This window comes from Scomber japonicus, chromosome 1 (assembly GCF_027409825.1).
Source record: "Scomber japonicus isolate fScoJap1 chromosome 1, fScoJap1.pri, whole genome shotgun sequence".
NCBI classification, from domain to species: Eukaryota; Metazoa; Chordata; class Actinopteri; order Scombriformes; family Scombridae; genus Scomber; species Scomber japonicus.
Window position 1 is genome coordinate 11,790,844 of NC_070578.1, and position 26,895 is coordinate 11,817,738.

The 26,895-nt window shown below is 39.3% G+C and overlaps 1 protein-coding gene across 2 annotated transcripts; it reads left to right on the plus strand.

The window, feature by feature from the left end:
* The first annotated feature begins 221 nt into the window (after nucleotides 1-221).
* Nucleotides 222-25,174, plus strand: cylda (cylindromatosis (turban tumor syndrome), a). Of its 2 annotated transcripts, XM_053318221.1 has the most exons (16): nucleotides 222-547; nucleotides 1,772-2,314; nucleotides 6,122-6,433; nucleotides 7,924-8,029; nucleotides 8,967-9,068; nucleotides 13,976-14,364; nucleotides 15,405-15,570; nucleotides 15,692-15,833; nucleotides 16,454-16,576; nucleotides 16,943-17,034; nucleotides 17,251-17,317; nucleotides 18,739-18,871; nucleotides 20,352-20,460; nucleotides 20,727-20,845; nucleotides 21,207-21,423; nucleotides 22,851-25,174. In XM_053318221.1, the coding sequence occupies exons 2-16, from the start codon at nucleotides 1,823-1,825 to the stop codon at nucleotides 23,033-23,035; spliced, it is 2,754 nt and encodes a 917-aa protein (XP_053174196.1). In that variant the 5' UTR covers nucleotides 222-547; nucleotides 1,772-1,822; the 3' UTR covers nucleotides 23,036-25,174. The 2 variants fall into 2 exon arrangements, with proteins under 2 accessions (XP_053174196.1, XP_053174203.1); XM_053318228.1 differs by lacking the exon at nucleotides 8,967-9,068.
* Nucleotides 25,175-26,895: the final 1,721 nt, after the last annotated feature.

The following is a 26,895-nucleotide window of genomic DNA, read 5'->3' on the forward strand; positions in this document are numbered from 1 at the left end:
AGTTTATAATATGTAAACATTTGAATGCTATTTAAGGCTGCAACATCTGCCCTGGAAGCTACAATTCAACCAAACTACGCCATTCATGGGGGAAAACCCCACAGAGTGGGACTTTGTAATAGAAATAACGGTAAGCCAATCAGCGCGAGAGAGAAAAGCGCTCGACCAATGCCTGGCCTGGAGTTTCATGACGTTTTACATTCAGTTTAGTGAGGTCGGTCTCCTGTAAATAATATATCTCATAGCTGTAGCGTTACACTGTATGATTTTACGTATTTCCCGTGGAGAACAGGTTCACCTAAATGCTGTTAGCATACTGTGGAGGGTGGCAGTCCTCTGCCGGCCTGCTTTGTAGTTCATTAGCTGGCGAGGCTAACTTTAGCGTGATACTTGGCTGTTTAGGACGCTAGCATTAGCTAGCAATTGAGCTAATCAGAGGTTATCACGGGAGGAATCGCTCTTGTTGTCAGAGGCCTGTATCTAATTAAGATGGACATTTGAAATGACAGTCACCTCTGACATCTAATTGAACTAACGCGTATCAAAGGTAAGGTATCAATGTCGTTGGCGTTAAACGTAAAAGACTTATTGGTGCACGTTAACGTTAGCTACTTCCCTCTCTTAAAGGGCCTTTGACTGACAGTTTTTTTTCTAGATGATGACACACTGCATGTTCATGAAACCAGTCATGATATTACTGTTTAGAGACGCTGGCTTGAATAATCAAAACTGTATCAACGCTGTGGTTGTCACCTGAAAACAACACCCACTGTTGTCTAATCAGGTCAGCGGCGAGCCCATGTCAGGTGGAAATTACTTTCATTTCTCTCCCTGTGTTATCTGGACGTTAATTTGTTATTACACCGACGTTGACGTGCCATCATTCATTGACAAAACTACAGTATGATAATAAATCAAATAACTTAAAAACAACCTTTCACCGTCACGCTAAACTAATTACGGACGTAGTGTGAGTTTTTGACTGTGTCGGGTGGCTGATCATCATATCCGAGGTGTCATCAGGGGAAGTCCACTTGTCTGGTATGCGAGTCTTACCCCTGCGTGCCAGAATAAGTCAACTGTCTGCTCATCGCCTATTTTTAGAATATTCAAATCAGGAGATATGAGCAATTTCACACGAAGTCCTTTAAAAACAGGGGCATTGTACAGTGATGACAGGACTGTAGAGGGGAGAATACACAGCGGAGACCCTCAGGAGTGATTACATTTCACATGAAGAATAATTTAAGCCTTTGTCTGCTTTTATGCAAATGAACCAAACAGTTTGCCGGGTAGCTGGTTTCAGCCTACAGTCTATGGTTTCAGCCTGTGCTTAGTGATGAGATGTACACTGTTACTATCTGAAGTAGTGTTTGTGCAGTGAATTGTGCATTCCTCCTCCTTCATTTAGGTCTTTGTCAGTGTTGTATTTGTGTTTCATTTGTTGTGGGAACACTGTATCCACAACTATAGAAAAGCTTCAAATGTCAAATATCAATGTCAATATAACGGTATGCACTGCAGTGTGTGCAACTGGGTGTATTTGTGATTATTTTGTTGTCGGTTTGCATCCCTCCTGGGTTAAAAACTACACTGGAAAGTCTTGAGAATTAACTATGTTGTGACTTATTCATAATACATTTTTGAAGAATCTTGTATTGTAATTTATTAAGCATTCTCACTTCTGTCTTTTCAGTTGTACATGTTTTAACATGAGCTGGCTTGAATATACATATATATTTTAAATATCAAATGTTATTCTTTATTACAGACCACAGGTCAAGCTTGCCTTGACATTGGACCTCCTGCCTAGCATGCAGCCATGAGCTCTGCCCTGTGGAGCCAGGAGAAGCCCGGTGGGGGCTTCAGGGAGGACTGGCGCTTCTACATGGTGGTGAAGGAGTGTACGGTGGAGAAGCCTCCCCAGAAGACCCTGAGGATCCCCCGAGGAAGCCTCGGCCAGGCCTGCCAGGAGCGCAACAGCTTGGGGCGCACACTCCCCCCTTGCAAGGGCAAGAAAAGTCTCCGTATTCTGGACCAGACCAATGTGGTGCTGAGCCTGGATGAGCGGGACGTCCTGGAGCTGGACGAGAAACTGGCTGAGCTGCTGTTTCCTATTACCAACTGTGAGGAGCGATATGCCCTGCTCTGTAACAAGATTCGACTAGAGCGCGTCCGTGATATTGACTGTGGTTCTAAGGTGCGTGTCCAGCTGCGCTCAGGAGATGACTCTCTGCCTGGTGTGGTCCGCTTTAAGGGCTCGCTGCTCCCTGACAGAGCCCTCTCTGGAATCTGGTTTGGAGTTGAGCTGCTGGTGAGAATTCTTGTCTTTTTTTCTCTATTAATTGGGAGGTAAGTGGGTAGATGCTTATTTTGTGTTTGCTCTGCATTCATTGAGCTCATTACAATAGATACACAGCATAAACTTAAACTGTATATTAGGAAATGTACTCTTGATGTTTATATTTGTTTCAGGATTTTCTTACAATAAAATAGACCAGTGGTTCCCAAGCTTTTTTACGCCAGTGCCCTCCTATCCATTATCCAGGTGCCATTCAATTAAAATGTTGGCAGCTCAACTTTCTGGAATAAGTGAAAACCATTAAGCTTTGCCCAATAACTGTGAGTGATGTGCATGTGCTTCCCAAGAAATAGGACCCCAACCTACCAGATGGTTGCACTGTAATTAATGCCCCAAAATTGAATTTTTGGAAAGGCTACGCACCTCACACTGAAATTTGACACACAAGTCCATCTCAATGTGCTCTTCAAAAAAGCGTCATGGGCCATAAAAGTCTGCTGTGATAACGTGGAAGTTGCATGTTTGACCGAGCAGTATCAGTGAGTGCTCCATGTGTCTACACAGGACAGCATGGATCACCTGTATGTATATTTGGAAGCACTCAAAGCACAGCCCTGTACTGACTGTAGCTATGTATGTAAAACGGAGGAAAATGTGAAAAAACATAAGAAAACCTTGAAGTAGGGATGTCACAATATACCGACATTGATAATAATCCTGATTTTTTCAAAATGAAATATTGATATCCAACCAAACAAAAGGAAATGTGAAACCAAAAGTAAAATTACAAAAATAACCCAAAAACACAGCTCCTACTGTATACACATTAATGGCCTGAGTCTGATGATTGCAGCCTAGCTTTCAAATGGTTAGGGTTAGGGTTATGCCTTTTTATCAGTTAAAACACAGATAGCATCTATATTTGTTATCCAAAACATCAGAAGAAGCCAGGAACAGGTTCTTGAGAATATCCTGAAATCAGGTGATTTGACCCAAATAACGTTTTCTGCATTACGCCCTATTTCCTAACAGTGTTTCACTTACCCCGGCAAATATATAATGTGTTCCTCACAAAAACTTCTTGCTTGAATTGTATATTAAGAGCAGAAGTACAAACATTGCAGTGTACACTAAGCCTTTATTAGTGAAAGTTCTCATGGCAGTAGCAACTCAATGAAGTGTTTATACTGCTCTTCTTAAGAAAGTCAGAGAGGAACGTGTGATTTTGTGAGGAACATTGATTTTCTAGCGTGAGTCCACTGTTTTAAACTTAGTCGACTTTAGTACCTACTTATCTAACAGAAAGGGAAAAAATGCAATGAGTAACACCAGATTTATTCATCCAGATCCTGCCTACACACAAGTGTCTTGCTGCTGTCGTGTGTGCCTCATTAGCTTGTGCTTGTACGGTGTTTGAAAGTTGTAAACACAATACATCACACATTTGGAGAAAAAAAATGGGCCTTGAAACAAATCAAAGTATTTGCTGACTTTTGTAAAGGTATTCTGGTGACTATTTGAAGCTATTTGTATAGAGCACCAAGCAGCACTACTAAGGCAAAATGAAAGGCCCAATGTTCATATTGGTATTGAATTTGTACTAACAGGGTCACATCTTTGCATCTTCTGCATTGTATATGGATTAAAAGTCATTAGTATTTTAGCTGTGTATCACCATATCTGACGGTGTGAAAAGGTTTTTTGTGAATACATTCAAATTTTTGTGTAAAAAATATCTGAAAAAATAGATTTACTGAATCTCTAAGGATATCTGTTGCTGTGCATGACATTTTGTGAAAAAAGGAAAAAGATTTGCGCATTAATATCCGATATGTTAGTGGATAAAGAAGATGGATGCACAAAGGTCTTTAATTAAAAGAAAAGGTTTGCGGTTACACATCAGGTTTGTGGATGAAAAAAGTTCCCACAAGTTTACAGCTATGAATCAAATCTAATGGTGCTTTTCCATTATACAGTTCTAGCACTGTAAGTCGGCTCGACTCTACTCGGTTTGGTACCAGTTATGTCGTTTTCCATTACTTCAAAGTGCCTCCTCAACATGGACAGGGTCGTCTGCCACCACACACAGGAACGTCTGCACCTCGTCAAAGGACCACAATGTAGTTTTGTGCATAGGAGCCATGTTAACTTGTGTGAAACTGGTTGTAAACTAATGGCGCTTTTCCACTATACAGTTCTAGCACTACTCTGCGCGACTCGACTCGGTTTGGTACCAGGAACAACCTTTTCCATTACTATAGTACCTACTCAACGTAGGCGGGGTCGTCATAGCATGGCTGCACGAAACTGCCGTGACTTCGTTTTATACGTGACACAAAACACATAAACAATGGAGGACATGGAGGCGATGGTGTACTTGCTGCTGTATGTGGCTTTTTGTCACACACAAAGCAAGAAAATTGAGCCGTATGGCTGTAACGCTGTTGGACGGTCTGACCCATCAGTGGCCGGCAGTCTGTTGATGTCACATTTAGTATCTGCTCAGCTCGCTTGGAACCTTGGCAGAGCAGGTTAAAAAAAGTACTAGGTACCAGGTACTATCCCTAATAGAAAAGCAAAAAAAAAACGAGTCGAGTCAAGCCGAGTAGTGCTTGAACTCTATAATGGAAAAGCCCCATATGATTACACATCAAACCTACTAGTACAAATACTTTTGTTTCATCAAGCACTGCGTGGGAAGCTTTCGCAAGGGTGACAGCGAAAAGGAATTTTCGTGAGCGTTGTTAAGTTTGGAGCTTAGTTGGGTTATTCCTACAGTGCCTTCAGCGGATATGCCCCAGTGTTTCAGAGCATCCCCACTGGCTATTCAGGATATTTGTAAACCTTGGGGAGTTCTGTGTGAAATTTTTTTCAAATTGGAAAATATCTTGTTCCAAAAAAGTAATGCACAGCTACTTTCTGATTCAAAAATGAAATCTATTTGTTCATATATTTTACATATTCACACATTTAAATGTATCCATACAAAATGTTTTTTAACATATGACCCTAATTATACATGTTGACATGATTATATTCATTTTTTGCTTTAGAACACTTGAATTATGTTCCACAATTTTAATTGTATGGTCAATTTTGGCTGGTTCATGAGTTTTACAGACTGGCTACAAATATTTTTCGAGGAGAATGACAGAGCAGCAGTGTTTTGACAGACATGAGGGTGAGCAAGATAATGACAGCACTTTCATTTCTGCGGCAACTACTCCTTTAATCTCAGTATTTATGCAATTATATGACTGTCATGCCATTTGTTCTGTATGTAAGCAGCACAATACAAAGGGTTGCTTATTGCAGCACAATGTTGTTTTTATTCTACTGAGTTCAGCTGTCGTCTTCTTGAGTGGGCTGATGGAGCTCAAACATTCAAACTGCAGCTCAACATAAAGACTTCAGTTAGCACATGTGCTTCAGATAAAATTCTGATTTAATGCCTCTTGCCAAATAGAGATCTCTGTGTCCTTTTTGTTAATATATGCCAGTAAATATAGTGACTTGGCACTTTTTCATATTTAAAGGAGCCACCAAAATAAGCTCAATATGTAACAGTATGTTTTGTAAGAGCATCTAGTGAATGTATTTATCATCGCAGTAAGCCAAGTTGTGTTCCTGCTGCAGCAATCGATCACATGCTCTCACAGCTCTATGATGTTGACATCCTTTCCCTGAACAATGCTGAGCAAGCAGCTTTTGTACCTGCCCTCCTTTTTATGACAATAAGTTGCTCATCTCTTGCTCCTCTTTCTCTGCTCCTTTCATTTTTACTCCACTTTCATTTTTCTTCCACTTCTTTTTCCCCAGGAGGAGGGCCGGGGCCAGGGCTTCACGGAGGGCTCCTACCAGGGCCGCCAACTTTTCCGCTGTGAGGATGAGTGCGGCGTGTTTGTGGCACTGGACAAACTTGAACTCTGGGAAGATGATGATGACGACAACCTGGGCAAGCTGGAGGTGGACCACGTTAATTTGGTGGAAGAGGACCAGGACTACCCTCCACTGGAGATCAACTCTAGGGTCCTAGTGCAGACCAGGGAGGGACCAGAGAGAGGCACCATCATTTTTTGTGACTTGCTGCCAGGCAATGAGAGCCTGGGTTACTACGTGGGAGTTGACATGGTAAGGAAGGACTCTTTCTAACGAGAGTCTAGGTAACCACAACCCAGACAACCTCCTGTACCTCTAGGCGGGTGCTGGAATAAATACTGAATAATAATGCTGACTCTGGTAAATGGAAAATTTCAAGCAAAAATGCTCAACATCGGCTGCTTCCACATTATAAAATGTGAAGATTTGCTGCTTAATAATTGTAAATTTTGCACCTTTTAATAGTTTTGCAATGTAGTTTGCACAAAATAATTAATTTGAAGTCAATGCTTTTGGCTCTGTGAAATTGATGGATACTTTACAAAATTGTTTGACATCATACAGAACAAAACAATGTATAGATTATACAACAAATTAATGAATAAAGAAAATGATACTTAATTGTGGCTCAAACCAAAGTTAAATGTGAACTTTAGGACTCCTGCTGTCAGTAAGATAGTAGCTATTGAAGTTGGTGAAGGTATTTTTTAAGCATTTGTAAAATGACAGTGTGAATGGTTTCACTAGCTTACAGTACAATGTATTTGTTGACCCTTGGTATTTCATGTGATTTTCATGGTATCATTTGTTGGATGTTAAGACAGGCACATTTTACTGTAGTACTGCAAAAGAGTTGTGATCTTTATTTCAGTCGCTCTCATTTCAGCAGAGGGTGACAACGTGCGGAAAGTTACAAAAATCAGTTTAAAAGTGCAGAGTCAAATGATCACATTTAATTTCAGGTTTTCTGTCATGACATGCTTGTTTTTGTTTATTTTTGTCTTGGTTTGTTATGAGTGCTCACTCGTACGTTTAGGGGCCACGTGTTGTTGCCTGGGATCACAGTAGCTGGTATCTATGACTACTGTTGTCAGGCGGGAGTGCTATTGTAGTCAGAGAAATTGAAACACATAACTGAGGCATTTGACTGCTGATCGTTAAGCAGCAGCACCACCAACAGCAACAGCAGCAGCAGCAGCAGCCCACTCAGTGCATCTGAGCCACCCACACAAAGGCAAGGCAGTCACGCGGGGAGTGAGGTAAAGACTTAGTGCTGTATGACCCAACAGCATGGCAAGGGGCCAGCAGGCAGCTGAGGAGAGCCCACTGCTCTGCCTCACTCTGCGTCCAGCCTCGCCCTGCCTTCTCTCACTGGTGGCACTTGCCTCACACTTACTTTAGATGATCCCGCCGGAGCAGAATCCCGGATTACAAACTCGAGAAGAATAGCATGGTTGCACTTGCAGAGAAAGTAGAGCTTTCAGGTGGAAGATTTTGAGTTGGAAGCTCTATTTTGTGGGTGAAGAAGATGAGATGAGCAGTTGGGTTATCATAATAAGGAGGATCAAGAGTCAATTTTGGATTAGAGTGATAAGACAATACACCTTCACCTCTTTAATCAGCAAGAGGATACTAAGAGAAGGAGCTGCTGTGGGAGTCAGGCATTTGTATGGCACAAGCTTTTACCAAGATGAAGAGCATTTGAGAGAGTTATAAGGTTCTCATGTCTCCAACTCTTTCAGGACAATCCTATCGGGGACTGGGATGGTGTGTTTGACGGGAAGCTGCTGTGTAATTTTGCCAGTTTGGAGCACACTCGACTCGTCCCCATCTGTGACGTAATGCCAGGTGAGTCACCTACAGTAGTATCTGTCCCTGTTTTTGTACCTCGCGCATGTCATCGAAACCTCAGCATTTATCCAAAAAACATTAAGCATTCCTTCGTTTGGAACAGCTCTGTGCTCCTTCCGAGCATTCTGAGTTTGTGTTTTGCTTGCAGCGGGAACAGAGAGCCTTTTGTGTTGATGTCTCACTTGTTTTTGAAAGTCAAGTGAGATACTCAGGCTCTTTGTTCTCCACATTGGCATATTGATTTGTTTATGTGCGCTACTGCCGCCTCTGTGACTATTCAGGCTTACATTCAGGAAATTTAGAGAATCCGGATTGGTAATTTCACAAACATGTCATCTCCCCCTTCCTTTTGCTATCTGTAGACAGGCTACCTGAAGTGTACTTTGTTTCTAAGTAGAGCTGTAAAATACTAGAAAGTTAAAATCCTCATTTGTGAATGTCAACTTTATTTGCAAAGTGGTACGCAAAAAAAATAGTAAAGTTTATCTCTTGTACATGGTCACGTACTTGCAATTAAATACAATATTTTAAGCCTTGGACATTCCTCAAGCAACACACTATTTGTTGTGACTGGCTAATCATCACAGGTTATTACTTCACTGGCTGCAGCGCTACACACCATTACACATGGCAGACCACTTCAGCTACTGCTTATTCCTGTTGCCTGTGTGTAAGAAAACTTCAATTAAGTCTTGAGAACTTTTCTCGGCTATTAAAAGCCAGTCATCAAAATTTGCAAGATATGCTCTTGATTTGTTTTGTTTGACACTTTTGCAGTGTCAGGGAAAGCAATGGGGTCAACATTAATTTACATACATTGCAAGTGGACTGTACAAGAGATACTTTATACTTGTATAGACGTTGTAGTGCATGGTAGTTGAAGGATGACAGGGGTGCTGTGCCTCTAATGTGGATGTATTTCTGGGCTGTGCAGAATATTCCATGCAGGAACAAAGGCTGCAAAAGCACAGTTTTGCCCCCAGAGGCACCAACAGTGACAAGTCGTCCTCTGGCCAAAGCAAACCAAAGAGCAAAGGTACTGCACTGCTGTTATGATATAAACCTAACTGACATACCCTCAGCTTGGTAGAATGATGGTTCTTAAAGGGGCATCCCATCACATTGTCTTGTTGTGATTCAGCAAATATAAACAAGTAGTCGAAAGGCTCTTTTTCTGAAAATGTCTTCACAGATTCTGATTTGGCAGTTCAGATTATCCCTTTTAAGCATTTCCTCATAGAAGGTGTTTTTTTCTTTGTTTCTTTTTTTACATAGAACATCTTTGTGAAACGTGCAATATTTTAGGGAAGCAAAGTGAAGATTAACAACCTTTGAAACATGTTTGGTGGAAAGTCCCTTTAAAGACGTAACACTAACAGAGGGCTTAACTCCATTTTACAGAAAAATATGAGACATTCCGGCTGCAGCTGCACTGATTTGATGTGAATGGAACGTGTCTATATCCTAATTTCTTGTGTTTCTTTTCTAGAGAAAACTGTCTTAAGTTTCAGATTAATTTACCCTTTTCTTAAGATTTTTATTTCTCATTATGCCTACTGTTGAAACACAGAGACAAAACACACATGAACACACACACACACACACACACACACTTACACAATGCACACATGAGCACATATACATTTTGCTTATATCTGTGTGTTTTTTTTTTCATGTACTTGTGTTACTTACAGGATTAGGTCATCAGTGTGGCAGTAGGACCAAGTCTGAATTTTACTATACTTTAAATGGCAGCTCTCTTGATCCTCCAGTCCAGCCAAAATCCAAAAGCACATGGTACATTGATGAAGGTAAAATATGGGTACTTGTGGGATGTCAACCATCTTGGCGGCAAGCTCCTGTTTACAACAAGCTACTCACTGATCTATTTAACAGTTTAACACACTAACATTGCCATGAATGAGGGGTGATTATCAACCCTTAGATGAAAGATGTGTGCACTCTGGTACTGTGGCTTACTCTAAAGAGAAGTATCCTCCAAAACCAGCATTTAGTTGAATCAATTTGTAATAGTTGTAGAAGATGGTATAGACATTAGTCATGAAAAGGAACCTGTTTCTTCCACCCTCTAAAACATGTGGCACATACTTAAAACATTTTTTAAAATGTTTTTTAGTCAGATGACTTAAGGTTTTTCATAATGTTTAAATACAAGATCACAACAATGAGTTTCTAACAAGATGTCACAACTGAGGTACATAACAACATATGTAGTTAATATTTTATAATTTACATTAATACTACATCTAGTATTTAGTGTAATTATGAGGTACAGTCTCTCATAATAGTTTTATGAGAAGATTCTATGAGTTCAGAGTAACTCATAAACAGTATGTAAGCATTATTTAAGAGACCATCTGTCCAAATCACCCCATATATGTGTTGTATTTGATATATGTATACTTTTTGCTTGGAAGCTGACTTAGTAAGTGAGCTTACTAATATGCTTTCAAACAGCAACTAAATGGAGCTGTGGTGCTGAAACAGTGTCTTCACCACGCTGGATAATATCAGAGATACCACCAACACAACTGATCTGATGATCCACAAACAGAAATAGATTTCAGAGGCTTACAAAAGAGAGAGTATATTTTAGACATGGTGTGTAAAAATGAAAAGTGAGGGTTAATGACTAATTCTTTTAAAGTTTTAGGTATATGTCATTGTTAAACGGGGCATCTCCCCAAGTTGTTTCATACAAAATTAAAAAGACTTGGATCATAAAAAAATGAGGGGGTGGTATATGCATACACAACTCTCACAGTTAGTGTAGAGTGACACATTTAGAGAAACTGACTTTTTATGTGGTCTGTGATACATACATCTGACTAAAAATGCTGCAGAAACCTGGGTTGATATGCTTGACTTGAATTCCAGAATTGTGGCATTTCCCCTCCAAAATCAGTAGAAAACCTTAAGTCATGAAAAATAGAGGTTTTGTCCACTAAATCTTTTTCTTTATTAAACACGTGGGAGAAATGGAGTTCCATAGAAGATCTGTTTTAAACACCATGTGTACTATAACGGTCATGTACTGTAATAACTGTGTGCTGTAACAAAAAAATCCTTTTAATTCTGCATAAGCAGGAGGACTGTTACTGTTACTTTAGTTGCTTGAATGCACAGGTAGCAGCAAGACGTTACAACAGGCTTGAAGTAACTAACAGAAAAAGCAGTAGCTTGCTGTAAAGGTGTTTCCACTAGTCATATCCTTCATCACCATTTCAATGTGGAATGCCACCTGCATGGAGTCACTGGTGTTGTCTACGGCTTTTAATAATGCTGCAAACATTGCTGCAGATTACACCTTAACTGGCTGCTGAGCACAGTTAAAAGATGTAACTTTCTGCATGATACTATTTGCTGGTCAAAGCATTAGTAAAAGCCTTCATCTCTGGTGTCAGAGCTGACTAATACAGTCAGCACATTGTGTCATTGTTTTTGTATTTCAGTTGGTGTAGGGGTGGATTTTTAAATTTATTTTTAATCTAAATCCATTGCCCATGTCATCACTGATACATGTCAGTTGTGAAGAATTTGATAATAAGTCAAATCACAGTGTTTCTTGTAGACTAAAGGATGGCAGGCAGAGTGCCACTAAGTGTGATTTACAGCATTCTGAATGTTAACTTGTTACTCTGTTTATAGTCACATTATTGATATGATTCATATCCTAATCATGAATAAATACAAAACTATGAATTTTCTTCAAAACCTGTGAACTTTTACAAAAAAAGAAAGAAAAGTGGGGTAAGTGTGTCAGTTCTCTGGCAAATATGAAGTGACCAAACGCTATAATTAAAACTGATAGTGTAACAATAATTCTAGTGTTGCTATCAAGGCAAAAATAGGTCACTTCAGTGCCTGCAATAGTATTTTAATACTAATACATATAAACTCTCTCTTTCCTATTTGTATTCAATCAGAATGGGTGGGTGTCACAAATAGCTGACTTGGTGTTTTCACAACTGCTTACTCATCTGTGAATGTATAATCATCTTTCTCAGGGGGAATATTTCACCGTTTGAGTTACGTTTTTTTTTCTTTATGGTGTTTTCATTTCTGTCACAAAGCCATCAGGCCAGTCATCAAATTCATGTGGTCCTCTCAACGTGGGAATAGTGTAGTCAATAACTGTCTGTTTGGATATATAAGCTTAAAGGCGAGTGCCACCCACTTCAAGAATTCATGATATTCACGTTATTGTGATCTTGCATCGTTCTTTCTTTAAAGTAAGAAATCAGAGGAAAAACTATGAGCTTGTGATGTCAGTGGGTGACTCAGACAATAAATGCTGTGATGACTTTCTTCAGCCATCAAATACTTTGTGTTGGAATTGTCACACCAGAATTACAAACAATCGTGAATTAAATATTAAAAGATTTATCTGTATTGTTTAAATATAGTTCTTGTGACCATCTGTGTAAAAAATGACATTTATTGACCTTTATTACAGTATGATAATGGTGTAGTGGTGGTCTCATTGCCAGTAAATTTAGCATTGAGATAACTAATGGGACATAATTTCACTAATATCTCACTTCTGCAAAAGGTTATGTGTAAAGTTCCAGTAATTCCACGTTTTGGTTCAAGGACAGCTGGTACATAAATGAAATAAAAAGTACTTTTAGAGCAGCATCAGATATTTATTCCCAGTGACATCACAATACCTCCAGTTTTTATTTTTAGCAAAGATTGTGTCTGTATTGACTCAAATTTCCTTGTTCAAAGATTTTTTCTTGTGTGAATTATTACACAGGGTGGCACTCCCCTTCCACAAACACATTGTTTTACATTGAATAATCTGTATTTTGAAAGGTGTGATTTGTTCCACAAAGCACTTGTGCATAAGTCATACTACATTATCAAAGAAAGAGAATTCCACATGTGACCTCTCTGAAAATTGTGAATGAAGTGCAGCAACACTGTAATTGGGAAAATAAGTCTGCATACCAGACATCACACCTCAAGTAAGGGCATTTTCACACTTAGGCTAAATACTTGAGCCTGGATGGAGACTTGTTCCCCCAAGACTAATGAGGGTTAATCTTTATGAGCTTTGGATCAGTTGTTTTAGCACTATACACATAACACTATGCCATTCCATAATTATCTTTTAAAGATGTTCTTCTCTTTCAAATGTCAACAACACATCCCCTCCCAACTACAGACTGCCACATCACTTCCCCAGCAATGGTGATTTCATATTGTATGTCTGTACAGTATATTGTATGTTAAAACAATCATGTTAGTTCAGCCTATAGTGTGTGGTCTGTCACATCTGGCACTGGCCAGCACAATATCACATACAAAGTGACATTGCTAAGTCACCTTTCTAACCTGAAGAGTAAGTCTCTCCAACTATAGCTAACTTGTGTTTTAAAATAGCTCGAGAATATAGAGACTTTTGCTTGATATTTTTCCAGATATTTTTATAACTCAGCAATAAGTTTCTCTCTGCTGCATGTGATGGCTATAAAACCTTGCAAATAGTAGGCATAATGTGCAAATTGAGCAGCATACAGTAAGAAAAGTTTTCTGCTATGCTGATGAGCATAAACTGGATTAACATGTTACAAAAAGGTTTTATATGGCCTAAGTATGAAAATGTCCTGTAAAAAAAAAATTTTTGGTTGAAATACTTAAAGATGGAAATGTGTCCAGGTTCCCTTCTAATATGGTGTTATTAATGAATAACTGAACACAAGCTGAACATCTTGCTTTTGCTGATCTCCAGTGGTCGTTGCATTAAAGTAGAATTGTTCCCAGTGTGTTCACTGTTACATCCCTGTTACATGTGCACATAAACCAGAAGACCTCAGTGAAACCAGGATTCTCAGCTTGTTGCTAAGTTACTCTTTAAGGACTGACAGTTTACATGATATGAAGGTTGAGTTTTGGTTTCTGGTTTCTCTCCTGCAGTTGGGGAGGACCCTGCCAAGTCACTTACTGACACCCCCCCAGACTTCAACCAGTCCTCACCGCCCTCCAGGGCCCCACCCTCTGGCTCGTTGTCCAGTGACAACAAGTTCCACTCTCTGCCCTTCAGCTTGAACCGGAAGACTGGGCCCATTGACAGCATGAGTCATGGGCCTCTCTCCCTGTCTGTGCAGTCAGTGATGGGAGAGCAGCCCGAGCCCCCATCACCTGCTGCACCTCCCTCGCCGCGGCCGCCGACACCTCCCCGAGGTCAGCCAGGTCTAGAGGTGGGCTCTTTAGTGGAGGTGAAAGAGAATCCCCCACTGTGTGGTGTCATCCGTTGGGTGGGTCTGCCTCCTGGCCTGCTGGAGCCTTTGGCTGGGCTGGAGCTGGTGAGACAACACAGTAATGTAAACTTGAAAGTTCACATATATAGTATCAGATAAACATACATATAAGTGTTAAAAATAATATTGTATTAACTGTTGTGCTTTGTGGCACTACAAACCTAGGCTGTGTTTGTTTGACATTTAAGTAGTCGTGCATGTGTGAGAATGGGCCCGTCTTGGTCATTTCCATTAATTTGTTTCGATGCAGTTTTTCAAGCCTGATTATTTCAGTTTCCCCTATTTTGAACTATTAATACATATTGACAGCTTTAAGCTCTCACCTTGGGTTCAGATAGGAACATGGAGTCATTAATGCAACCCAAATGCCTGTTTCACCACATTTGCAAGATTCAGGCTGTGACTTGCAACATGTGATCCTTCCTTTATTGTTACATTTGACACATTTAACTGATCAACACCATACTTGGGACCTATGCATGAGTAGGTGTGAGCACTGTGGGACTTGCAAGTTTTTCTACAATTTCTGAGTGACGATCAAAAAAAATTGAGAAACAGAGGGCTGGCATTGTTTTCAATCTCTGTGTAAGCAGTGCAAATTTCTTTAGTGAAATCAGATCAGTAGATTTATCTGATTGGCAACTACACACCACACTACACAGAAATTCCCATAACAGAAGGATCAATTTCAATTTCTGGCTTGATACATCTCATTGCTACTGCTGCCGTTACAAGCTGAAATCCCCCCACTCACCACCATAACCTCATGCTTTCGGTATGTTGTTCAGTTGTTTCAGCTTGAAACACTACTTTTGTTGTTGCTATTCACTGTAATGTATTGAAACCTGAGCCTCCCACCCAACCCGCTTATTCACGCAACCTTTACTCGGTTCTGTTGATAACTGCTGCTGCAGCTTTTAACTACTATTACTGAGTCTAACTCTGATTCACATACAGTATGACCATCGTGTTTTTTGTTTTTTACTTAATGGAATCAAAGGTGTAAGGACAGAAGATGTTGTATATTGTACAAATTGCAAAGACAAAATTTGTGATATGTGATATCGACTGACTTTCTCCTCCAGGAAGAAGAGTGTCCTGGTTGCACTGACGGCACCTTCAAAGGTACGCGGTACTTCACCTGCCCTCCCAAAAAAGCCCTGTTTGTGAAGCTCAAGTGCTGCCGGCCCGACTCCCGCTTCCCATCCCTGCACCACTCCTCCAACCCTATAGAGCGTTGTAACTCCATTGGTGAGTCAGCAGGACAAATGAAGATGATTAGGACAGTAAAAAAACATTTGAAAGGCTCCTCATTGTTCCCATTGTTCCCAAATGCTTTGGTTTCATAATTGTATTCTCTGTGTTTATGCAGCATTTGGGGGATACCTGAGTGAGGTAGTACATGAGAACACTCCTCCCCGAACGGAAAATGATGGTCTGGATGTCATGGTGGGAAAAAAGAAAGGCATCCAGGGCCACTACAACTCCTGCTACCTTGATTCAACCCTCTTCTGGTCAGTGCTCTTTTAGTCCAGCAGTAAACACTTTCAGTGACAGTGAATGCCATTTTATATTACATTGTCTTAGGACCTCAGTCATATTGATTGATAGTGTTTCTCAGCCAACAGTGCTGTGTTTGCCCAGAGGCATATTAGTAAACTGTTTTGATTTTGACCACTGACTCTAACAGGAGGGTGTGTTCCAGCTGTGAGCTGGCTGGTGGACAGTGGTGCATCTGTTGTTTCTGCCAATACTGCCAAAGGGCCTTTGAACAAAGCAGTCAACCCAAACTATAGGAGATCCATGCTTTAAATATGCTTCAACTGGTTTGGAGTCTTGAAATGTATCTTTAAATTTAAACAGTTCAGATGTAATAAAAAATACCTCCAAGTCCAAAGCAGGGAAATTCAAGCTACCAAAAGTATATTTTAATTGACTGCACAACAAGTACAAACAAACTGCATTATTTGCTTCGTATGAAAATTAACAATTTTAATACTTTTGGATGGTATATTTTTTTTAAACAAGGTGAACAAGGTGTCAGCCAAGCAAATAGGTTCATCATCATTTAACTTAGATAAATAAGATAAAAGATATTCATTTTTATCCTTTGGTTGTGTTTTCTGCTCTGCAGTCTTTTCTCCTTCAGCTCAGTACTGGACACGGTTCTGCTGAGACCACGCTCAAAGACTGACGTGGAGTATTACAGAGAGACCCAAGAGCTATTACGCACAGAGATAGTCAATCCCTTGCGCATGTGAGTCTGCAGCTACAGAGCTTTTGGGTTTTTGATCTTGACCATATTGTAGGTTTTCTAATCACCTGACTTTTATTTTTTTTACAAAAAGATAAAAACTTCTGTTTTAGCCTTGAATGCTAAAGATTTTTAAATAAGATTTAATACATCACTTAAATATGGATAGATAAAACAACCAATGTGGTTTTCAATCCATAATATTCTTGGTTGCATTATACTTGCTTATTTCTTCTTCCTTATTATCATACTTTACTTATACTTTATCAAACCATGAATGTAACATCGGATGCAAATTGCACAAGCTAATGTCACTAAAATATGCAGCTGTTTAAGTAGCCTGTAACCTCATTGGTCTTTGTCCTCCAGACACGGGTATGTGTGTGCCACTAAAGTGATGAAGCTAAGAAGGATCCTGGAGAAAGTAGAAGCTGCCTCTGGGTTTACTTCTGAAGAAAAAGGTAGAAGCATGAGACACGTCATTTGTTTATCAGTCTTTAAACAATTTCTTATAATGACATATGGATGCTGCAAGTCAGGATAAACAAAAGAAAACGGGCTAAAAGCAATTTTAACGTATACATACATTTAGCATACACAAAATTGTCTGCACTGTATGGCAGCATTTGTACAGAAATGTTGCGCCCGACAGTCTCAAATCTCATCTTGTACTGCAGATCCTGAGGAGTTCCTCAATATCCTTTTCCATCACATACTGAGGGTGGACCCATTGCTCAAACTAAGGTAAGGGCCTTTTGAAAAAAAACAAAAACAAAACCTCTTTGGCTACATCTAGTGGCCAAAGGCACAGAAGAGGTACAAGCACAACCTTGTTTTCATGCCTCTGCTCTGTAGCCGGCGTGATCATGTTTTCGGGTTGTCCGTCTAACCCTAACCCTAACCCGAGTACTTGGAAGGAATATCTTCAGATATTATATATACTTGCACTGAAGGAACTGATTAGATTTTGGTGGTCAAAGGTCAAAGTCACTGTGACCTCACAAAACACACTTTAGCCATAACTCAAGAATGAATACGTTATGACAAAGTTTCCCACAGGTTTCTAATAGGATAAAATGATGATATCTAAAAGTTCAAAGGTCAGCTTCACTGTAACATCAGAAGGGCAGATTGTGACCATATTTCACATTTGATCAGATACTGAATTGATGTCCATTTTGAAACTGTGGTGATTGTTTAGATCTTCTGTGCTGCTGGATTGAAGATGTGTGTGAAGCATCCACGTTTTAGAATGTGTAGCTTCTTTGCAGCAACATCCACATCTGAAGCATCGTCTACTGTCATGACTACAACTTTGAGCTCAGAATCAGCTTTATTGGCCAAGCATCTGAACACATAGAAGGAAAATACACTTAATACCTTTTATTAAATTCCTTCAAAGTCCTCACCACAAATATTATGAGTCTGGACAGACATGGATGTAAACTGCAACTTGACTGGCTGGCAGAGGTATACAACCGCAAGGAGGTATTTCTAGTCTAGTAATGTTTTAGTTGCCAGTTTTACAGAGCAGAAGAAATGCTTGAAATAGTTTAATGATGCATTTATTACTTTTCATACATAAAACCATGTGTATTACAGAGGATACAGTAATGAACATATCTCTGGTTGCCACCCGTTAGCAGACTGCTTAGCAGACTCTGCAAATATAATTCTAAAGTCATCACTGCTAAGCCACAGAAATTTACCAGACCATCTCTAAATCTGTAATATGTACATTTACACAGTCAGCTAAAGTTTCACTTCTGCTGCAGTGATTACACTGGAGATTGAATAGCGGACAGCGTGTGAACTGCAGTGGTTTAACTGTGGGAGTTTTTTGGTCACAGTGTGGAAACTCCCTTTATTGTCACGTTTAAGGATCTCTGTAATTTACATGAGCAGAATAAATAGCCCAGAGAGCAAGAGGTCATGACTCTTATGTGTTGTTATACAGGTTTATGTGGCAAAGTGGTAATTCCATAGTAATTCTGCAGTGAGCCAAAACCCCCCCCAAAAATATGAGTTTCCTCATTTAATAATGCTCAATTTCTTGGAATCATAACCTAAAACATGCAAATATACACGGTCCACTTGATAGCTTGCCATCTTTAAAAATGCAACTTTAAATTTGAAAAGATAAACTAATAAAACATTTTCTGCAGGTCAGCAGGACAGAAGGTCCAGGACTGTTACTTTTACCAGATTTTCATGGACAAGAAAGACAAGGTTGGAGTTCCCACCATCCAGCAGCTCCTGGAGTGGTCCTTCATCAACAGTGACTTAAAGTTTGCAGAGGTGAATTTCATTTTGTTTAAATGTTTTCAACAACTGGTTACCTTGAGATAAAAAGAACAATTGGTCATTTTGTTGCTGGATTTGTCAGACTGAACTAGTAAATAACGATCACATTGGGTCAGATAGTCTTTGAAGCAGATCTTAGCATATTTCTAAAATGTAGATAACTTATGTTTTTTGACAATATGTTGCTTTAAAATTATCCAATCATTTAATTCAATAAAGTTAATCAAATTCAAAGACATTAGAAATAGAGTATGCGATAAGATGTCATTAGAAATGAATCATGTCAGTGAAAAATGTTATTATTCCAGCTTTGCTTTATAACTTTATAACTTTTGTAACTAGTTTAATAAAAATGTAACATTGTTATCCAATAAAAGCAGACAACAGACTCAAGAAGAATGTAAATGGACTGGTGGTGTTTAGGATGAATTCAGAATAAGAAAACATAAGCTAGATGTGTAAAGTAGGGTTCACTTATGGTTGGCTTTGGGCTCTAAGTGTTCAAGTTTCAGAAAACAATAAATACATTGTACAATCCTACATTTCTCTAAAAGTACACCTGAAACACTTTTAGCCTCTCCAGAATGGGTTGTGGGAATTTTTATTTCCTTGATATCCTTGATAAGGATATATACAGTATGTGTAATTGAATCTTATGTAAATCAAATTTAACTAAATAATTCAATCTATTTTGGCAGTTTTAAATGAGCAGAAGGAAAACCTTTTTTAGGTAAGACAGACAGAGAGAAAGAGTTCACACTGTAGTATCACTTCATGCAGATATCTAAATGCTGTTATTCAAAGGGAAGAGCAGAGGGAGTGCTGGAGAGTTAAAACAGTTTCACACAGGTAAGCTTGTCTTCATGATGTCCTGTATTCCTCATAGAGCCAGGAGCAACAGCGTCGTTGTTGTTGCTTCTTCTTCTTCTTCTTTGTATTATTGTTACTTCGAAGTTGGTGTGAGTTTTTATGGGAAAGCAGCGACATAACTAACGTATACGGTGACGTAGCCCTGGAAAAGCAAATTGGTTCTCAACTGGTTCACCGACTGGGAACCAGCACCAGCACTAGAACTGCTTTGGTAGAAAAGGGGTGTGTGTGTCAAACTGGAAATCCCAAAAAGGATACTTCAGTTTCTAATACTGATCAGCCACTTAATGTAAACAAGAAATGTAGAGCATAGATCTCAGCCCAAATCATGAGACAATTTATACAAGTTTACAATTTATATTCCTTCATTTCCTTATCTTTAATTGCCCTCGATAAAGTAACACATTTTCAAAGGAACAAGATTGTCTGTCATCTATATTTACTTTCATATATAACTGTTCATGTCTGTAATGTGATGGATAACAAGTACATTGAGCAAGCTCTGTTCTGGCAGCCTCTTGCTTTGCTGATATCTCCACGCTACTTTGTTGACGACTACATAAGCGTTCTCTTTCTCTGTTGTTTTTTTTTTCCTGACCCCCAGGCTCCCTCCTGCCTTATCATCCAGATGCCCCGCTTTGGAAAGGACTTCAAAATGTTCAACAAGATTTTCCCCTCGCTAGAGTTAGACATCACAGACCTCCTTGAAGACAGTGAGTTGTGGCTAATATATAAATATATATATAAAACCTAATGTATATAATTTATTTTTCCCTGTGTGTAAATGTGATGTGTTCTTGCCGATCAATGGTGATTCAGAGATCTGTCGCATTTTTTAACGAAATTCCACTGTGTTGTCACTGCAAATCAACTGAGATGAAGGACCCTCTTTTTTTTTTTCTTGTTTTCAAACCTGCTGAAGAACTACACCTCTGTGCAGTATGTCAGTAATAATAAACATGTGTGTTTGACTGTTCAGCTCCCAGGGAATGTCGAATCTGTGGTGGCCTGGCTCTTTACGAGTGCCGAGACTGTTATGAGGACGGGGATATCACCGCTGGCAAGATCAAACAGTTCTGTGAAAAGTGCAATACACAGGTAAACAACAGAGGGCATTGTTGCAACATTACCTCAACAAAAATCATGCTGTGTAAAAGTGTTGGTCAGGATGATCCATTTGGTGGCGCCAAATCCAAAGAAATAACACTGTCTTAATGCAGAAGTTATGTTGCAGGAGAGTGGCTTCTACTGTAGATTGTACCACATAGTCAGTTCATTTCCTTTCTTGCCAAGAGTGAATGCTTTTGCTGAAATAATATTGGATTTGTATCTAAATTGCCCATCTGGCAGCATGAATTATCAAATGTTTACTTTCTGTGATTTTTTGTTTCTTTTACCTGACTTATCCCACAGTAATGAACAGTGATCATGATGGTGTGTGTGTCTGCTTGTACTTTAGGTTCACCTCCACCCAAGACGAAAAACCCATCGGCACGGCAAACTGTCCGTCCCCAAGGAGCTACAAGAAGGTACGGGGCGGCAGGGCAGTTTTCCCCGCCAGAGGATGGAGCTGTTTGCTGTGCTGTGCATCGAGACCAGTCACTACGTGGCCTTCGTCAAGTACGGCAGCGCAGATTCTGCCTGGCTCTTCTTTGACAGCATGGCTGACCGTGATGGTAGGTGTCATGGCTCTTTTGATTTTTGGGTTTGTTATGACATCAAACTGATCCTTGAAACAAAGCTGTTTTCAAGATATGCACGGGATTATCACTGGAGAAAATATCTTACAGCACTTCGTGACACAGATAGAGCCTCAGAAGTTCTGTAATAGATTATACTCCTTAATCACTACACCAAACAAACATACACTGTGAATTACTGTTTACACGTTGGACCAAAGTTGTAGTTTGTTAGAATATATTGTATTGTAAGACTTACATTGTGACTTTTCTTCCTATGACATTAAACATGAACAGCCACAGCAACTCTGATAACTACTGCTATCCATTTAAAAAAAATCGTTATCAGGGCTGCACCTAATATTTACATTTATTAAAATGAATCAGTTAATTAATTTTCTGAATAATTGTTGATGCAGTCGGAAAACAAATGATATGTAAAAAATGGCTTATATGAGTGGTACATATCAAACTAGTTGCTGAGTGTTTTAACCCTCTGTGCTGGAGACAGCCGTGGCCAGAGGCATCATTTTTTCCGTATGGACGGATGAACAGACAACATGTGAAAATTATATTTCAGGAAAACTGTCAGGGAATTTCTTCAAATTTGTCACAAACATCCACTTGGACTGAGGGATGAACTGATTAGATTTTTGTGGTCAAAGGTCAAAGTCACTGTGACTTAATAAAAGGCGTTTTTGGCAATAACTCAAGAATTAGCTTTCACAAAATTCTAGTCTAATAGAATACAATGGTGAAGTGATGATATTTTTTTATCTAAAGGTCAAAGGTCAGCTTCAGTTTGACATCATAATGTTCTGCTAAAAGGGGAGATTGTGACCATATTTCACATTTAGTTTGAGACATGTGTTAAGCATCCATGTTTTAGAAATAGTAGCATCTTTGCAGCAACACCCATATCTGAAGCATCATCTACTGTCTTGGTTATAACTCTGTGGTCTGTCAGAATCAACTTTAATGGCCAAACATGTGTACACATACAAGGAAATTACACATACAAATTCCTTCAAAATCTTAACTACAGATATTTTGATTCTGGACAGACACTGATGTAAAATGTAACTTTACTGTTTGGTGAAGGCATAAAAATGGAAGGTGGTATTTCTAGTTTTGTCAACTAATTGATTAATTGACAACAAAGTTTCAGCTTTAATTGTTTTTAAAATTATAGTTATTAACATAATTGCATAGTTAAATAAATAGTATGAAAAAAGGGAATAACTTACCAGTATTAAATAAATAATTTGATATGCATGTCTGCAATTGGAAACTTGTGGCACACTGTGTTTTGATCTGATGCAGTGTATATTAATCATCTAGGATTTCAAACCCTAAGAATCACTTGTGACTATGACATAGTTGCGGCTTCACTGTTTATTATGTTGTTTGTAATAACTTTGCAGGAGGGCAGAACGGTTTCAACATCCCCCAGGTGTCTCCCTGTCCAGAAGTGGAGGCCTACCTGAAAATGACCCCAGAGGAGCTACACGCCCTAGACCCCAAGAGCATCCAAGGCCAGGCCCGACGGCTGCTGTGCGACGCCTACATGTGCATGTACCAGAGCCCTACCATGAGCCTCTACAAGTAGAATCCTCTCTCCTACCCCAGCCCTTCCCCCAAGCCCTTCGGCCACTCCACCTACCCCTCCCTCAGGGAAGGAGATTCCCAGAAAGACCAAAAATGAAAAATAAACTAAAAGAAGAAAGGCTGCCTGCAAGCAGGGTGACCAGTTAACCCTCTCTACCCCACCTCTCCTCAATGCCTCTTCATCTCGAAAGGTTGTGATGGAAGAGAGGGGGAGGAGCCTATTTGCACTGTGCATTAGTTGAAGTGTTGTGTTCTTCATGTAGTCCTATGTAGCTTCCCTGTGTGTGACAGCTGAGCATTGGTGGTGGATGATGAAGCAAAGGTAGGCCTTATGAAGATAAACTCCCTTCTCAGGGAGAACGGAGGAGGAGGTGGGTGGGAGGGCATGTTCGTGTCTGAACTGACAAAACACGTGCAACAAAAACAAGAAGAGCTAGTGGGATGACCCTTGGCCACCTCATTTACCTTAAGAAAAGAGGAGTCCTGCTATTCTTAATCACTGTAAAAGATGGGAGCTTTCCATAACGCCACATTAAGGAAGCAATGCAGTGCGCAAATCCTCATCCAACCTGTGTGTACTGTTCTAAAAACTTGTGTAAAATCTCTTAGTAGCATAGAGTTCTCCAGGTAGTAACATCAACAGTATAGATGTCGAACCTACTGTGCAGTTGCATTAAGACCAGAGCATTCTGCTCTTTGTGAACCGGTTTGCATATTTTCCCATCACACTGTGTAAATGTCTTTACAGTATATGTTTTGCAGAAACAGATGTAGCCATTGTAAAAGTCTCACGTTTTACTGCATACTCGCTCAACCAATGCTGCACTTTTGCTCTATCCCCAAGCGGACCTATCAGGAAACATTTAGGTTTTGCTTATTTCCCCCCCCCCTCTCCCATTGAAAGTCACAGCGAGTGCTAATTTGTTGGTTGGGAGACATCAGAGTTTTGTGTTACAGAATACAAATTTGCCTCTCCTCTGTAGCTGTAAAGAATGGTCTGCATTGCTAATGCAGAGTAGATGCCAGATAAATGCATGAAGGGAGACTTGTACAATGGCTCCTGTTGTAAAGCTGGTCGGTGGAGCACTCCATGCATTCATAGGGTCAATGAGGTGAAATACTGGAAAAGTCTGGCAGTTTTTTCTTTAAAGTAAGAATGCGATGTGAAGAATTTCACATGGAGTGTTTGTTAGTCTCTGACTCATTGTGTTGATGACTAAATCTAAATTATATTTTATGTTTACGAAGCCTTCTCTCTGCCTGTCATGGCGGGTCTGATTTCCTTATGGGTGAAGAGGAGCAAGTATTGATTCTCGCTGCCTTTCATGAAGATGTGACATGCGACGTTCCCAGCCGTGCACCAGATAACAAAACAATTGTGATCAAATATTATTATTTATTATATTCTAATCATATTAGAAACTCATATGTTGTCCCTTTATAAAAAAAGAAAAGAAAATTAAATAAGGTTGTTTGAAGTGAATTATTGTAGTTTACGCTGTCTCAAAGCAACTACTGAATGTTAATAGTGACACGTTGAACAGTGTAGAGTTAACAGTGGATGGGCAATGAAGAGGCACAAGGCTGGTAACCTTGAGGCACAGTGTATATGTATTAAATTAAAAATAAAAAACTTTATCCTTGATTTACATGTATTCCAGTTTGAAGGGATACCATAAGTATACCAATCATACCCTGGATTGAGATATAAATTATATGTTGGTTTTTATATATGTATACGTAACACGGAATTGGATAAAGATAACAAACTACAGATGTTGGCATCAGCATTATATATATATTTTCCTAAATCGCAACTTAATCATGGATTTAGTTGTGAGTATAATATTTGTGTGTACGGGCGTTTTATAAATTTGGTTCCCGCTGACAACTTCCGTTTTGCTCCGTGGTTGCTTCCACTGTCCCAGGGATTCTGACAGCGGACCGCCCCATGTGAACTTTTTCTGCACTGCTGAAGCTTGTCACTGACTGGAGCGCATTCTCTATGAGAGAAGTCTCAGAACCAGAGGATGGGATTTTGATTTTTCTGTTGCATCTGTACAGTATAGACATATGTAACGGGTGGAAATTAATGTCAGTGATGTTCCTGTAAATGTTAACAAAATAAAGCCCATTTTGAAGGGTACTCTGCATTTGAGTAAATATGAGAATGATGGCAGCATGGTGAGATAACAGACCTTGAATATTTTGTGTATTTACACACTCATCAGCAGATGCTTTGGTGTGGAGTTGGTGAGTTGTCATATTGCCGTCTCCTTGTAACAAACATTTATTCACAAAGGACAGTTAATTTAATATCAGGTTTCTTGTTTCAGCATGTATGACACAAGAAATTCAATTATTTCATTGAAACGATACAATGAGAATGAATGGACGTACACATTCTACTGCCAAAATTCTGCTACAGAGTACATTTTTTGTGCCTGAGATCATTCCTGCGCTGTAGTTTTCAGTGAATTGGTGGCTAAAAAACACAATATCATGTTGGATTTAGTAACCAAAATAAATTGTGAAAGAAAATCTCATGTGCATATGATGCTGGAATGTTCAATTCCCAGATGCAATATATTGCTTTAAAATGAGCATGATCTTATTTCACATCAACACACTAACAATTATTTTCATTAATTGATTTCAATGTCAGTTATCTTCTCTATTAGTTGTTCGGCAACAATAGTAAAAAAAAATAGTACAAAGTCATAGGTGACACCTTCAGATGTTTTGTTTAGTCTGACCAACAATTTAGAATCCAAACATAGTCAGTTTGCAATCATGTATGAAAAACATTAAATCTTCACATTTGAGAAGCTTAAACCTAATTTCTGGTGCTTTTACTTAAAGGAGCAGTGTGGAAGATTTAGTGACATCCAGTGGTGAGGTTGCAGATTGCAACCAACTGATTACCCCTCCCCTCAGCCTCCCTTTCTAAGTTTGCAGCAGAAACCACGGGGGACAAAATACATTCAAGGCTTTTTATAGAACTAGTTGTTCTGTTTTTCACATCTGCAGAAACATGGTGGGCTCCTGGGAAGAAGACTCACTCCCTGTGCTCCCTATGTTGCTTGTCCTAAGCTAACGAAAACACAACAATTCTTATTTTCAGGTGATTATACACAAATTAAAATATAAAACACTTGAATGAATCACTATTATATTTAATTCCTGCCAAGTCCGTTCCACTAAATGTCCACTCAATTCTGTAGACTGAACCTTTAAATGACTAAAAGGATTATTCACTTATCAATATGGTTGCTGATTAATTTCTTGTTGATTGACTAACTGATTAATTGGCTATTTTTTGCAGCTCTAACTGAATTACAGTCTGCAGAACCTACAATAAAAAACTATTCCATCAGAAATGAATGAGGACACTCAGCAAAATGTATGTAAGAGCAACTGTACTGTGCACAAACGCACCTGTGACCAAAACCAACAGAAACATTGAACCTGAGAATGTAATGAAATATTACTTTTCAAGAATTAAGTTACTCTTTAAATAATAATTGTACATTCCCAACTTTCCCATTAATCTTAGATACCTATAAAAGACAATACATCAACTGTTTTTACACATTAAACTTAGGCTTAATTTTTTCCCCGGGCTTTATTGTCATGAACAGTTTTGTCACACTGGTTTTCTCTTATGACAGTAAATGCAATGTTGTGTCTTAAAACAGGGAATGGCAGCAATGGTCACCACTGAAAGAGACTTAAGTAGCATTCCTAACTGGGTCTTTAGTTATTTCTACTGAGTTAAGTTCACTGCCCTTCAGCATGTTGCTATATATGGTGCAACAAGTTTCACTGGAGACTGTTGTTCCTAGATTCTGTTACAGATAG

Excerpts from the sequence above, each read along its gene's own strand:
- cylda (XM_053318221.1), top strand. The coding sequence starts at position 1,823 with ATGAGCTCTGCCCTGTGGAGCCAGGAGAAGCCCGGTGGGGGCTTCAGG. Across the intron at positions 15,571-15,691 it reads AGAGCGTTGTAACTCCATTG|CATTTGGGGGATACCTGAGT; the intron begins GTGAGTCAGCAG and ends GTGTTTATGCAG. Across the intron at positions 17,318-18,738 it reads GACCCATTGCTCAAACTAAG|GTCAGCAGGACAGAAGGTCC; the intron begins GTAAGGGCCTTT and ends CATTTTCTGCAG.